General features: G+C 38.7%; 1 protein-coding gene across 1 annotated transcript in view; it reads left to right on the top strand.

The window, feature by feature from the left end:
• Positions 1 to 15,369, top strand: part of LOC104404705 (M-protein, striated muscle-like) — a gene marked incomplete at its 3' end in the record, with an annotated part of 74,655 nt that overhangs the window by 21,506 nt on the left and 37,780 nt on the right. The window contains 10 exon segments of the mRNA XM_010013217.1: positions 403 to 567; positions 1,160 to 1,321; positions 4,634 to 4,775; positions 5,890 to 6,089; positions 7,703 to 7,759; positions 8,133 to 8,257; positions 9,693 to 9,876; positions 10,920 to 11,094; positions 13,354 to 13,475; positions 14,403 to 14,420. Coding sequence (XP_010011519.1) covers positions 403 to 567; positions 1,160 to 1,321; positions 4,634 to 4,775; positions 5,890 to 6,089; positions 7,703 to 7,759; positions 8,133 to 8,257; positions 9,693 to 9,876; positions 10,920 to 11,094; positions 13,354 to 13,475; positions 14,403 to 14,420 — 1,350 coding nt within the window.

Below are 15,369 nucleotides of genomic sequence, written 5' to 3' on the forward strand. Positions count from 1 at the left end.
CATATAAGCTAAAGACCAACTTAACCTGAACAAATCATTAATCATAAATAGAAGTCTTTTTAAATTATTAAGCAAACCTTATGAGAAAATGATAAAATACTGCATCTGAAATTGTGGAAATTCTGTAATGAAATTCTACAGGAGCCTCTGCCTTATAAAATGAACTAGCTGTAAGAACTAGAGTTGCATGAATAAAGAAATAGTTGATTCTCTGTGGTAGTAAGAGCTTGCATTATTTAACACTGCAATTACCTGTGAAGATGATGACTTAATACATATTCTTGCTATTTTTACCCTACACTTTACCTGAGATTGTATTCATAATCACTGGGTACTTTTGCTTCCTACTCATCACAAAAGGAAGGAAAAAGTAAACAGCCAGATTCTTTTTTCATTATACAGTTGGCGTTACCCCTCATGGCTATGCTTCCAGGTTTGAAATCAGCTTTGTCGACAAGTTTGATGTATCCTTTGGGAGAGAAGGGGAGACAATAAGTCTGGGCTGCACAGTTGTCATCAATCCTGATATCAAGCGCTTCAAACCAGAAATTCAATGGTACAGAAATGGTGAGAATGTTTGACAAGAAGAAATATAAACTTTTTTCACATAAACCTTTACTCACTTCAGCATATGTGAATATTATGATTTGGTTATCACTTTCTCAGATTTTTCAAACAGTAATATTTTCTCCTTTTCAATTAAAAGTTTTTCAAAATTCAGCATTTGGAAGTGCAACCACAGCTAGAAAACTAATGAAACCCTGAAAATATCTTCAAGGGATATTCTTCTGTCTTAACATTTTTTTGAAATTAGAAGCATTTTGACCAATTCCAATGTCTATGTGTCCCATCTGCACAGCCCACATAGCTTTTACTATTTATTTATATTCCAGAACATTTCTTAAGTAGTTGCACAAATGTGTTGTGCAACAGCTGATAAAAAAGCTGTTGCTTTCTGAAGTTACACTTTGAAATTGAAGACAAAATTGGCATGAGAGCAGAATTAGCTGTACTTTATGATTGTATTTGAAGACAAAAAGTTGCATAATAAGAATGGTCTCTTGAGTATTTCCAATCTATTCCAATATATTCTCTGTATTCCGAATGTAATCCTCAGTAGATTCAGCTAGTTCTCATCATTAAATTCCCTAATTTTTAGGTGTTCTTATTACACCATCCAAATGGGTCCAGATGCACTGGAGCGGGGAGCGAGCTGCATTAACACTGAATCATGCAAACAAGGAAGATGAAGGTCTTTACACTCTGCGAGTGGTGATGGGAGATTACTATGAAGAGTACAGTGCTTACGTCTTTGTTCGAGGTATGTACTGTCTTGTGAACAGAGTTCACTACAGAAATGAAGAAAACATGCTGGCAAAATCAGTATCAGACATTTGAGGTGCTTTTTTTCCCTAATAAAAAGAGAATAATTATTTTCTATTAATAGCTTCTAGCAACATAACTTCCAACTGTTATTTCTGGGAAAAAAAAGGATTTTTTATGAAGAGGAAAAATCTACATCGTAACTTAAAAATGTATTTCTGTAACCAACTCACTGCTAGCTAAACTGCACTGTTTTGATCAAGATTTTATGCACCATTTCAGGGGTTCCCTCTAATGCACAATGTGGGAAAAAATATAGTGGAAGGGAAACACAAAGCTCTGCACCTGGGGAAGAATAACTTTATGCACCAGTATAGGCTGGAGGCTGACTGGCTTTCAGAAAAGACCTGGGGGTCCTGGTGGACACCAAAGTGAACATGTGCCCTTGTTGCAAAGGACAGCAGCATCCTGGACTGCATTAGGAAGAGCATTGCCAGCAGGCTGAGGAGGTGGTCCTTCCCCTCTACTCAGCACTGGTGAAACTCATCTGGACTTTTGGATCTAGTCCTGGGCCACCCAGTACAAGAGAAACATGGACTCTGAATTGAGTCCAGTGAAGGGCTCTGAAGGTGATTAAGGGCTTGCAGCATCTCTCATATGAGGAAAGGCTGAGAGAGCTGAGGCTGTTCAGCCTGGAGAAGAGAGGGCTTAGGGTGAGTTTATCCATATGTATAAATACCTGATGGAGGAGAGTAAAGAAGACAGAGCCAGGTTCTTTTCACTGGTGCTTAGTGCCAAGACAAGAGGCAATGGGCACAAATTAAAATGCAGGAAATCTCATTTAAACATAAGAAAACATTTTTTTACCCAAAGGGTGGTTGAACACTGAAACATATTACCCAGCCAGGCTGTGGAGTCTCCATCCTTGGAGATATACAAAACGTGATCAGACACAGTCCTGGGGAACGAGCTCTGGGTGACCCTGCTTTGAGACAGGGTTTGAACTATGTGGTCTCTGGAGCTGTCTGCCAATCTCAACCATTCTGTGATTCTCTAAATCAAAGCAGCAAAGTGTGGAATTAAAATGTAATTTCTCTGGGTGTTGTTTGCTTGTACCATGAAAAATTTCTTTGAATTTCTGTTAGAGAAATATTTCTTTAGAAGGAGCCATGGCTATCAGGTTGCCTGCTGATTCTATATCTGTCTCAGCTGCTAAAAGCAGCTGAAGTGTGTAATGCTAATTCAAATGGCTCTCAAAATTCTTGGCTCTGAGATCATGCCCAGAATGGTACTGTGCTGCCAAGTACAGCAGAGTTGTGTGAGATAACAGCCTGCTCAGAAAATATGACTGAAGCAGATGTTTTCATCACCTGAGGAAAGTACTGAAATGAGCATCTGTGACAAGAAATAGGATTTGTCTTTCTTGCTTTGTTTTAAATTGTGCTGCTGTATAGATAAATTATCACCCTTGTTCCTGTTACATCTTCTAGCAATGCAGGTATGACCTGACTGCAAACCCACTACCACCTTCATCAGAGTATTTTACTAGCCAATCGATGTGTTTGGCAAATTCTAATTAGATTAATTCTATGTTCCTACTTTAATGGTCCCCACAGTCTCAGCTGGCTAGTATATTCCTCACTGCTCCTTTTAGACTGTAAACAAATTTGCTATAAATGGCTAGCTATGGTATTTAAGCACAAGTGGTTGTCTTTCTGTGTCACGCATTGAAACCCCTGTGAATTGGTGGAAGTAAGCGATGCACTAATCCAGCACATAATGTTAGGTCTTTAGACAGGCTTAGGGAGTGTGTGTGACTCTTCTGCCATGGCTACAGGTCAGCATTTGTCAGCAAGCCATCAGGGATGAAATCCTAGCTCCCCCGAGGCTGATCAGAAATGCTGGTTGTCCCAGCTATTTCCTAGTCTGTCTTGGAAACAAAACTGTGGTGTCTCATGTTCTGTTAAGCGGAATATATGAGCAGTAAAAGCTTTCATAAGGAGATCACTGAACACATGTCATTGTTACTCTTCAGGTTCTTATTTTGTTAACTGGATTGCTAATTCTGTACATTATCATGAAAAAAAGTATGCATCAAGTTAGTTGTAATTAGAACAGGAACTCGGTAACTTTGGTGCAGCTTCAAAAGCTCCATGTGTTGTTAATCTGCCTATAAGAGAAGATACTGTGGGTTCTTTCTTTTTCTGAACACTACTGTTTTAATTAATGAAGCATGTTAAATTCTCTTATAAGGCTTTTTTTGTCTGAAAGGCAAAAACATGAAAAATAGGGATTACTGTATATTGTTATACAAAATTCTGTAGTGCCTCGGAACATCAAACCTTTTTAAGAAGTCTGGGATTTAGATGTAATGTATGAATAGTATTTACTAGCAAAATATTGTTTTCTTCAGGTATATACATCTTTCATGTCTATGTCAATTCTTTTGAAGTAGCTCACAACAAGGTTTGAAAAATGCTACATGTAATTGTACAAATTGATGTTGTTTTGCAGAGAAACAACCTCTGTTCTTTGAAAGTCTTTCATACAGTCTTTCTGCAAAGGTTATTTTTCTCTACATGAAAATGACCCCATCCCACATATCAAACTGACTGTGTAAACAGTAAGATTCCCCAGTGACCAGCACTGTGCTCTGGTTTGTAAAGCTTTAGATATGTCCAGAAACTGATGCTAGAGTCAAGGCCCTTGGACACCAGCAGTCCCAGGTTTGTGATAAACACTTGAAAAGAAAGCTATGCTTATCCTTACGAAGGTTATATTCCACAATGATATATGTGTATGCCTAATATAATTGAACTTCAAAAGGTTCTGATACCTTTGAAGTTCATAGCTAGCCAAAAACAAACAAGGAAGGATTATGTCTGTAGATATTTAATTCAGAGTTGTATATCCAATGTGTGAATATTTTTGATTGAGCTATTGCCTGGTTGTAAGGCAAGATAACAGCATCTTCCCCTAAGTAGAAGAGCAGGTAAATATATAGTCTGCCAAGTTTTCAGTTCAGCTATGTTTCTGGCAGCTACCTAACCAGAATGCATGGTATTAATTTTATTTAAAATTCTTAGGTGAATTACATTTACAGTATGTTGTAACTTATTAAGCATGTGTAAATGTGGCAAAAAGAAAACCAAAACCTAGAAAAGCATTGCCAATATAAAATCAAATTTTTTTTTAAGCCAGTAATGGAACTTTTTTTTTTTGGGTCATTAGGAACAGATTTCAGTCCTTAAAGATTAATAATTGTCAAAGAACTGTTCACATTTGGAAACATATTTCTCCATCCTCACAGATGCTGATGCTGAAATCCCTGGAGCCCCTGGTGCACCACTGGATGTGCAGTGCCTTGATGCCAACAAAGATTATGTCATTGTCTCTTGGAAGCAGCCTGCTGTTGATGGAGGAAACCCCATCCTTGGATATTTCATTGACAGGTCAGTGAGGATGCCACACTGGAGAATTTGTACTGCTGTTCATTCTAACTCAAAAACCTAAAAGCACACTGAAAAGCACATGATAAAATGGTCATTTGTTATTTGCATTTTCTTTTATGTTTACCTCCTTTATTCTACATTTGCTTCTAAATTCAAAATTGCCTTACTCCTCTCCAGTATTTGACCTCACCGAAGGTATTTAGGCATCCAAATATTCAGCCAAATAACTGCTTGCAGAGTGAGCAGGTTGCCCAAGGAGGCAGGACCAGTCTGTGTTAATGGTAGAGGTGAAACTTGGGCATCCATCACCCCAAGCAGAAACCAGAACCACAAAAACGTTCTGAGTAAGATGCTAACAATTCTCAAAGAAGTGATGCTCGTGTGTGCCAAGAAATCTGAGCAGGGACTGTCATATTCGCTTTGGCAGATATCGGTAATAAAAAGTCTTTCCCAAGCTGCTGGTTCATGTTCCTGTTGACCATGTTGCTGGATAAGGGACAACCATCTCCACAAGCTCCCCCTGGCTCCCTGAACATAAGTCGCTGTGGTCCTTCCCTGCTGCTTGTTATATCTTCCTTCTGCCAGAAACCAGCTTCCTGCCAGGTGTGAGGCTTTGCAGCAGTGGGACCAGCACCACTCCACCGGGTCTTGTCATTGCAGTGGCTGCAGCCACGGCACTGCAGGCTCCCTTGGCAGCCCTTGTGGTCTTTGAATCAGGGTCCAGCTGAGTGCCTGACTTTAGCCCTGTTCACAGCCATCTGTATGCGGGGCCGGTCACAGAACTCATAAGGGACGTCTCCATGCCCCATGAAGCCCATCATTTTACAGGATGTACAGTGGAGCACTGTGTACGATAGATGATATAGTCACCTCCTGGCAAATGCAAAAGATACATGTATTTCTTGTGCCCTCAAGGGGTTTAGTGCATGCCTATACGGTTGTTCAACCCTGACCCCTTGGTGCAGCTGTTTTGGTGTCATCAGTAAGTCACGCTGTGAGGAAGCTGGTTCAGACCAGCCAATGAACATGAACAGACGGTGAAGCTGTAAAGGGGGGTGTGCCCTGAGCTTGTGTTTCTCCCTTCCCAGCACTGGTCGTTGTTGGTATTTTTCAGGTGTGAGGTTGGCACCACCCACTGGACCCAATGCAATGAGAGTCCCGTGAAGTTTGCCCGTTTTCCTGTCACTGGTCTGATTGAAGGCCGCTCCTACATCTTCCGAGTCCGAGCTGTGAACAAAGCTGGCGTCAGCCTACCATCCCGTGTGTCAGAGCCCGTGGCTGCTCTGGATCCTTCTGACAGAGCCAGGCTTAGAAGTAAGATGTGCTTTTAGCAGGTTGCCTGAGAGGTTCAAGAAGTCACAACCCACTTGAAAAGAAACCGAACCCACACAGTATGGCTCTCTCTCTGTTCATGAGCCTTCGAGATCCCACTAGGGGGAGCAATGCAAAAACAAAATCCGCTTTGGAGACAGCTCTGCCAAGAAAAAACCATCTCAGAGCTCTCTGTACAAAGTGCTCTACCTGATGAAATGGCTTTGGCTGGCTGCAGTGCCATGGGCCGAACTTGCAGGAAGGAGAGAAAAGACAAAGGAGATCTAATTGCCTAAAGAGACTCACTTCTGTTCAACCAACAAAGCAGCTGAACAGATCGTGTGAACAGTCTCTCTCCAAGACACAGACAAAGGTGGCTGATTCTGTGCTGATGTACATATCAAAGTTTAGTGATAACATCAGCACAATACCAGGGTTGCCCAGCAGATCCCAAGCTGTGTGTGTTAAATTTTACATGTCAAGGATATTTCTCCTATTGCCTGGTAATGTCCCAGACATTTTGTTTCCAAATCCCCCTCTCCACCCATGTGCCAAAATCATATACCTAAAACCCAGTTATTTCTACTCGTTTCTGAAGTTTTACTATTTACAATGGTCAATGTGAAGGGGTACTGTATGCAAAGCTACAGCGCTCCCATGGTCCCAGCTTGTGTGCTTTAATGTATCATAATGCTGCAAGCTACAGACTGCAGTCAGATGATCAAGGTTCACATTCAAAATAGAGACAAAAGGCTGGAGTAAGTAGGTTTGACACTCCCAGGAAACACTGTGCTCAGACAGACATGTGAAACCGTAAATCTGGGGGAGGCTTCTTCTCGAGAGGAAGCATGGAAGCTGTCTCGGGAGATGAAGTCTGCTCTTCAGGTGGCCTATTCCTGTTACATGTCCCCATCTCATCCCTCGTGATCCTCTTTTCTCCCCACCTGCTCCCTCTCTGCTTGCATCTCCAAAATGGATCAGCCAACTCAGGGTGAAACACATGGAGGTGGAGAACAGCGTTTGCAAAAATTATCTCTGAAAGTGCGTTGACCTGGTTGACAGCTGAATGTGTAACTGCAATAATATGATAACACTGAGAGTGCCACCCAAATCATATCTAGTGGGTATGTTGAGTCAGGCTGAGCTGTTTCTGTTTGTGACTGTGACCCATGATTTGAAAGCTGGTAATGTGAGAGAAAGTGGTTAAAAAGAGACAAAGACCAGCCTGCAGGAATTTGTCTGTTCCTTTAATGAGTGAGCTGTTAATCCAAATGAATAGAGTATGGAAAATAAAGTTGAAGTTAATTCTCTGAAAACAATGATCTGAGTGAGCCAAATACCTCTGCTTGTCACCTAGGTGACTTCAGTGACATTTTAGGAAGTAATAGATGTTTGAGTGGATTAAATTTTCTAGCTATATTGATTGGTGAGCTGCTCTCAATATTCAAGCTTGGGTAACCAGCTTGCTACATGAGCATTGTGCACAGCAATGACAAAAAATGGAGCTCACATGAATCTCATAAATCTTAGTTTTGAACCACAAAAGTCATTTTCCTCATTATTTCAAAACTTCCTTAAATCTCTCATTTCCATGATAACTCTGACATTTGTTACAGGTCACCCTTCTGCTCCCTGGACTGGACAGATTATTGTCACTGAGGAAGAACCTGCAGGTAAACACAGCCCTTTTGCCTACAAAAGTCTAATGTGAAGCTGGCTGAGTAATTAGGATAACTCCTAGCGAGTTCAGTTGACTTTGGCATGCACCCAGAGTTAGTTGTTCTGAGAGTCGCTTGACCTTGAATAGCACAATTTGGTTGTAGAGGTGAGGTTTCATTATACAGGACTTAAAGAATAAACATGCTTAGAGTTAAAAGAGGACATTTTAAACCAATATTTAGAAAACTCTTAACTCTCCATTAAAAAAAAAATAAAAATCAGGTGCCAAGGTATACTCCTATATTTTAGTGAAGGCACTAATTCTGATACAAATGTGAAGGATTTAAATCTCAATTCTCTCTCCTATTCTTCTCCCCCGTTCTTCAGAGGGTGTTGTTCCTGGTCCACCTACAGACCTCCAAGTTATTGAAGCCACCAAGAATTACGTTGTGCTTAGCTGGAAACCTCCTGGACAGCGTGGCCATGAGGGTATCATGTACTTCGTGGAAAAGGTAAAACTGGACAAAACCAGAATCATGATACGGTAACCTTACACCATTGTTTTGTCATCTTGTCTGGGCTTTCAGTTAACTTTCATTTGCACCTGAGACTTTCAAACTAGGGCCTTTTTCATCAAGATAACTGTTGCTGTAGATCAAGATAAACTAGGAATAAAAGAAAGATGGGAAATAGGAAAGTAGATGCAGAATGTGTCACACACTGTACTGTTGTTTTAAGAATCATGTCATTGACCTACCCTGGAGTAGACAGGCTGACAAACTCCTTCTATCATGATAAAGGACAGAGAGAAAGCACATATTTATATATATATATACACACACATATATATGAGAGAGATATATATTTTTATTTTATTTTTTTTTACATACATATTTTTTTTACATACATATATAACAAAATTTGTATAAATGAAAGCTTGTTTGGTGAGACAGATTATTTGGACAGAGTCATTCTTCAAAAGATTCCTGGCATCAGCACTTTCTCCTCCAGCTGCCTTTTCATATTTATCCTCTACATTACCTTTCCATTTGCTTCACCAACTCAAAAAAGATGACAAAATTTCTTTCCTAAAACAGAATCAGTTTTAATTTCAGTGTCCTGCTATTCTGTGATGTTTTCACATGGCTGCTAGCCTAGAAAATTCTTCATGCCATCACCCTTTTTACTTGTATCTCATGGTTCACAAACTTCTTTATCAATGCTTTTCCCTATCAGTCTTAGAGGTGTCATCAAGGGAGACATAAATATCTTCCCATTATGTGTTTTTCATCTCTCTCACAAAATCTGGTCTAAATAAATGAGTTTCACTTAGCAACAGACTTAGAGGAGGATGAATATATGAATGTTGAGTTTCCATATAGGAAAGCTTTTTAATAACCTATTGCATGCTGAGTACTGAGTGATAATGTCACATAGTCAGACAGTGTTCTGCTGAGAATTTGAAATCCCTCAGAAACCAGAACCAGTACTTGACATTTCCCTTAATGAAAATCAGGCAAAAATTATTCACTGATATTAATGGTATAAGTGATCATTAAGAGTGACACGAGAGCATCTAGAAGCAATGTGGTGCTGTTAGACTTTTGTTATTTGGATGACATTGAATGTCTGCAGAACTTATTTTGAAATTGGTCAAGAGCTGGATGCAGTTAATAATAACATCACTTCCTGACAGTGAAGAGGAGTTTAGCTTTGATATGTAAAACCCAGTAAGCTTTTATGTATGTTTTCTGGAGTAGGTGGACATCTGGCAGATTCATAAGCTTTGAAAGATGCTCATTCTGTGGAAAGGCCCAAAAAAGGAACATGACTTTCTGTTCTCCATAGCAGACATGCGTTTGGTGGTCTGGGTAGAAAGTCTTGTCACGTTAGACACTCGGCTTTCAGGGACTTTGTTCCAAACATGGTTTCTGGGTTTGACTGCAGTGCGTTGCCGGCACAGAGGACTGGCAAAGGGTGAACACCGAGATCCCTGTGAAGTCTCCCCGTTTTGCAGTTTTTGATTTGGCTGAAGGCAAATCCTACTGCTTCCGAGTTCGCTGTTGCAATTCAGCTGGAATCGGTGAACCTTCAGAAGCAACTGAAGCCACTGTAGTGGATGACAAACTCGGTAAGTGTATGGTCATATGTATTAAATTATCTTTTCAGTTCATGATGTAATTGTTTTGTCTGAAGACAGATAGCTGCCCAGTAAATAATTCAAGTATGCAAAGCAGTGATTTTAGCTAAAATAATTTTGGTTTGGGTTGTTGAACCTTTAATGTGCAGTCAAATGACAGATGCAAACCAAGGGAATTAAGCTGTGAATAATGATGCCAAGATCTGCAAAGTCTGCAAACAGTGAAAGAAAATGAAAACTCAAGGACGTACAAAAATGTTTTGTTTTACTTAGAGTCTTCATTGAAAATAATCCCAGACATCAGCAGAGTTTAACCTTCCTTGTTTGCCAAATTAAACAAAAGTGAAGAATTTAATACTAACATGAATGCAGAGACTATTTCCACTGAAAGAGAAGCCAAGATGTTCACCACAGTAAAGCATCAGTAGCTACACCTACATTAGCAATCTTTCCAAAAACAGTGCAGATTTCAATCCAATTCCCAGATTGTCTCTGTTTACTTCATACTGGCTGAGTTTTCTGAACAGTTCGATGCACATGAACTACATTCGTTAAGAAGATTCAAACAGCTCTTTTCAAAAAACACTTTAGATGGATTTTGCTATTTAACAGGGGCATTGGTTTCTGATTTATTCCATGGGCTGCACAAAATCTTCAATGTGTATCTTACACATTTTCCCTTTTAGAAAGCTCAAAATCACATCTCTAGTGTAGATGTTCAGCACAAGGGAATAAACTAAATCTAATTTGACAGAAATGTGCTGAATTGTAGGCAATAGAGAAGTAAGGAACCTCACCACCAAAGGCTTGAACCCACTGATGATGTCCTGGTGTGTCAGGTTACTTAATTTAAATCAGAGGAGTTTTTTGAGGGTTAAATCTGTAATAGTCATGCTAATATAAGAATATAGAAAGAATATTCCACCAAGAATATTCATTCCATAGAATGAATGTCAAGAATAGAATGACATCCTGATTTTATTTGTAGATTTTGACTGGCTGATTACTAATCTATTTTTCTTTCTCTCTCACAGATGTTCCCAAAGCTCCTGGACGTATTATGCCCATTAGGAATACAGATACCTCAGTTGTTGTCACTTGGGCTGAGCCCCCAGATGCCAAGGAGCTGGTTGGGTACTACATTGAGTCAAGTGTGGTTGGATCAGGTCGTTGGGAGCCATGCAACAACAATCCAGTGAAAGGCACAAGGTAATGGATTTACAAGCATGGAAATTATGGTCACCAAGTTTTGATTTACTGGATTTATGTGCTTTCCAGCCATTACTAGTGGTAGTAAAGTTAATGACTCTGTGGTGCCCAGCAGGTTAGAATCATTCTTGCAGGTGAAGTTCATAAGAAGTTATAAAAATGTATTTCAAACTGTAAGCCTGGTCCAAAAGGAATTTAAAATCAACCTTATATTAGAAACAGTCAAGGGGCGGGGGAAACATGGACATTGCTAGCGAAGAAAAGAGAAGCTGTTTGCTAGTGTAGCTCTTTGCTACAATAGCTCTTTGCTGTTGTACAGCCTATCAGTCTGATGACTAACAGTACAGTGAGGAATCGCTGAAATTACAAGTGTGGAAAACTGAACCCCATATTGTTTGGAAGCAAAGTCTTATGTTTTGGAAGACAGCGGTAAACGTTTCTGGACTGTATATCTAGAATGTCAGGACATGTGGACTATATCACACTAATGACGTTACTTTCTAACTACTCTTTCACTTGCAATTATCAAGATATTAATGAACACTTCAATACTGGATATAAACTCACATTTCTTACTGACATGAAGCTCAGTTTCTAGTCAGAAAAATAATCAAGACTTAAAACTTTGCAAGCTAAATCAGATTTGGTTTTCTTTGAATAAGGATGTAATCTTCAAAATCTAAAGGAGTAATTGCGGAACTTGATCTCAAGTGGATTGATGTCAGTGCAGAAGCAGACTCTGCTTATTATGACTGATTGTGCTTATTTCTAATTGCTATCCATGACAACCCTTATTACAATAAGTAAGGCACTGCTAAATATTCTTGGACCAACTTTGTTTTTAAAAAGGCATTATAAATGCTTAGTATATCAAAAATACATAAGCCTCCACTTGCTTGAACACAGGCACAACAATCTCCTTTAAGCATTCTTTTGTGCATTTATATTGCAATAGTTGTATATGCCAATTTATATACTTCCATAAATACTTCTATGATTTATCTTGTGGTTACATCAAGTGTTGGTGAAGTTTCATGCTCTTTGCTTATTTTGAAATATGAAACGTGATCTTTATTCACCATAGAAATAAAAATAGTGTTCTGAGATACTATATATTGTGATGTAACCACACAGCTGAGGTTCCTATCACTGCATTTTTAGTGAATGTGATGTAATGTATGATGCAGCCAGGCACAGAATGTCTGTTAACTCTCAGCTTTTCTGGTTGAATAAATCTTAGAGCATTAGTTGTAGCTCATAGTTTGCATTATGCAGTATAGTTCGATCTTTTGAAATTTGTTTTCTAGACGCATCTTGGTGAAAGCAAATAATTTTGAAAAGTCTAGTAGAATGAGGAAAAACACTTGGATTTGGATTTGAGTTTTATTTTTTCCCCAAAATAAAATGTTGGCTTTGAAATACAGTTTGTTTTCCCCACTATATTTGCTTCAAACATCATTGCATGATGTCAGCATTGGCAGTGCAAGACGTAGAACAAAGAAAAAGTAACATGAAATAAAATACACTTAAAAAAACTATTGAAAAAAAGTTTTAAAGAAAACATTGAAATTTTCAAAACAAAATTTTTCAAAACAAAATTTTTCAAAAATAAATTATTCCTGCCTTGGGAAATTTTGTGTTTTCAGGCTGGACACTAGACAAAATTTATGAGGTTTTTTATGTAATCATTAGGTAACTCAGTAGGTTATTGTGTCATGTATAGAAGCAAGAAAGTGAAATAAAAAATTGGGCGCTTCTTAGCTCCTGTACCATGCCCTGTAATGTTTTTGAACAGAGCAATTTGTGATTTATTATTGGAAGTGAATTATGGGAACTTGTGCTACAGCTGTCTTTGACTTATGTCATGAAGATATTCTGCAAGAAAACATAGACATTATCTCTGCAGATTTTTGCATTGTTTCCATTAGGAAGTGTGGACTTTATATACTAGCAGGAGTAAGGTAGACCCTCTGGTAAGTAAGGTAGACACTAGCAGAAGTAAGGTAGACCCCTTGAATAGTCTTAAGAAGGAAAAAAAAAAATCTGAAGAGTCATGGTTTTAGACATTGTATTTGTTGCATGAATAAGGTGCTTAGATAGAGTCTACATTCCCTGAGCTTCATTTAAGTCACTGGGGGCATGGTTTATCCTCAGTTTTTAGAAATGAGAATACATTTTATGGAAGAAATGCTTTCGTTTCCCATTTAAGATTTATATTTTCTTTATAATACTTTCTAAGTATTCACTGATTTGTTTTAGATTCATTTGCCATGGGCTTGTCAATGGTGAGAAGTACATTTTCAGAGTCAGAGCTGTTAATGCAGCAGGGCTCAGTGAATTTTCACAGGATTCAGAGCCTATACAAGTGGAAGCAGCCATTGGTAAGCTATTTTCCATTGCTTTTTTCAATGGCAAATACATTGGATTCTAATTACAAGTTTTCAGCAACTGTTTGTAACTAATTGTCTTTTTTTTATAATGCTGTCCACAAATAATAATTTATCCATAGATCCTATGGTCTCACAGCCATAGTTTCACAGTCACTGCACTCTTCTAGACTGTTCACCCTCACCATCCACTCTTCTTCAAGTGTTTCTTGTGAACCACTGTAAGCAAGCACTGCCAAGTTCCCTTCATAGGTATCCTGGAAAATGGAATGTCATTCTGATTCCGTAATGTGGTATATATCATCTCTAACGCACACCATCCTATATAACAGTCAGTTCCTAAAAAATTTGTTTCCATACCTAAACCTAATAATCAGTGCAATATGTCTTTTGTGAAGTTTCTATAACCCTGTGTTCCCCCTTTATGAATAAATCAGTTATTTTTGTTTGCCACTGCCTGTACTAATCTATAAAGATTAATGATATAATTGGCTGGAATAAACTGCACGTCTGCAACATCCTCACTCTCATTTGTATTGAAACTGCATACCTCACAACCTTAGAGCAGAGAGATGTGGCTCAGGGCAATTTTGTGAGATCATCTTGAAGGGATCAGAAATATGACTCAGATCTAATACTAAAATAATTGTAGCAAATAAGGATTACTATTAACTTTCCATATTTCTTCTCTCTGAAAAGCATACATTATTAAAAGAGCATGACTTGTGAGCAGGTTGAGAGGTATTCTATGCTTTTCAAATTTTTGTGAATTCAAGCTTGACATTTTGTGTGTAAAACCTGTGATTTGTCATACTTTGGCTGTACTGTTCACTGTACGCATTTGTTCATTCTGTTGACTAAATGAAGAGAAAAGAATGTATTCTAATTCAAAATGTCTTTGCTGTTTTCTGGCAATTATAGGGGGAGGATTGCTTCATGGTGTGTGTCCTGAACTGAGTGGTAAATCTGGTGGACTAACAGACCACACTACCATCTGGGAAGGCATGCATGAGTCCTCCCAGCCTATCTTTGACACAGATGCTTTGCTAAAATGCAATGCTAAGTTTAACAGAGACACACTGCCCAGTAGCTCTGACAAACTGACAAGTACAGGAGACAATAACATGAGAGAAATGGTTAAGGACACTGTCACATCTTCACTACAAAAAGTTGCTCCTAAGCAGGCAAGTAAGTCTCGACCTGGGGATCTTTTGACAGTGGAAGAAGTGGCAAAGGAGAAAGATAAAGGTGAGAGCTAATAAAATAGATAGATTCCACGTGCTTGGGTACATCCACTTCAAATGGTTGTAAGTTCCGCTCATCAATGTCACAAATGAACATGCTTTCCAGTGATTCATCTTCCATCTGACCCCATTAAGTGCATGCTCAACTCTCCATTTACATTATGCCTGTAATGGTATTGGAAACCACTACAAACTTAGTGCCTACTGAAAGTGAAACATATAAATCCATTTACTACTTTAATAGCTTGCTTGTCTACATATTAATGTATCCAAGATACGGTATTATTTCTAAATCAGTGATTTTTCAGGAATCTTTGTTAACTTGTCTCTGTGTTATGTACATGTGAAGGAAACAAAACCTGATTATGATGGTAAGCATGAAAATCTGTGTTGTGTTAGAATATAAGATTTGCGGATTTATGCCTAAGCTGCAGCTTATCCTCTGAGACACAGTGCTAATAATAAATGTTGTGTTGTATCTCTGACTGACAGCAATATGTAACGAGGAAAACCTACCACGTTAAAGGCACATGCACAAAATCATGCTTTATGTTGTCAACACCTAAACACCCATTATGCCCAAGAAATGCAGGGCTTGAATTTCATTTAAGTCCTGGTACCTGGCCAGTGAACTGAATTTCTCC

The sequence above is a fragment of the Nestor notabilis genome, unplaced genomic scaffold (assembly GCF_000696875.1).
Source record: "Nestor notabilis isolate BGI_N333 unplaced genomic scaffold, ASM69687v1 scaffold584, whole genome shotgun sequence".
NCBI classification, from domain to species: domain Eukaryota; kingdom Metazoa; phylum Chordata; class Aves; order Psittaciformes; family Psittacidae; genus Nestor; species Nestor notabilis.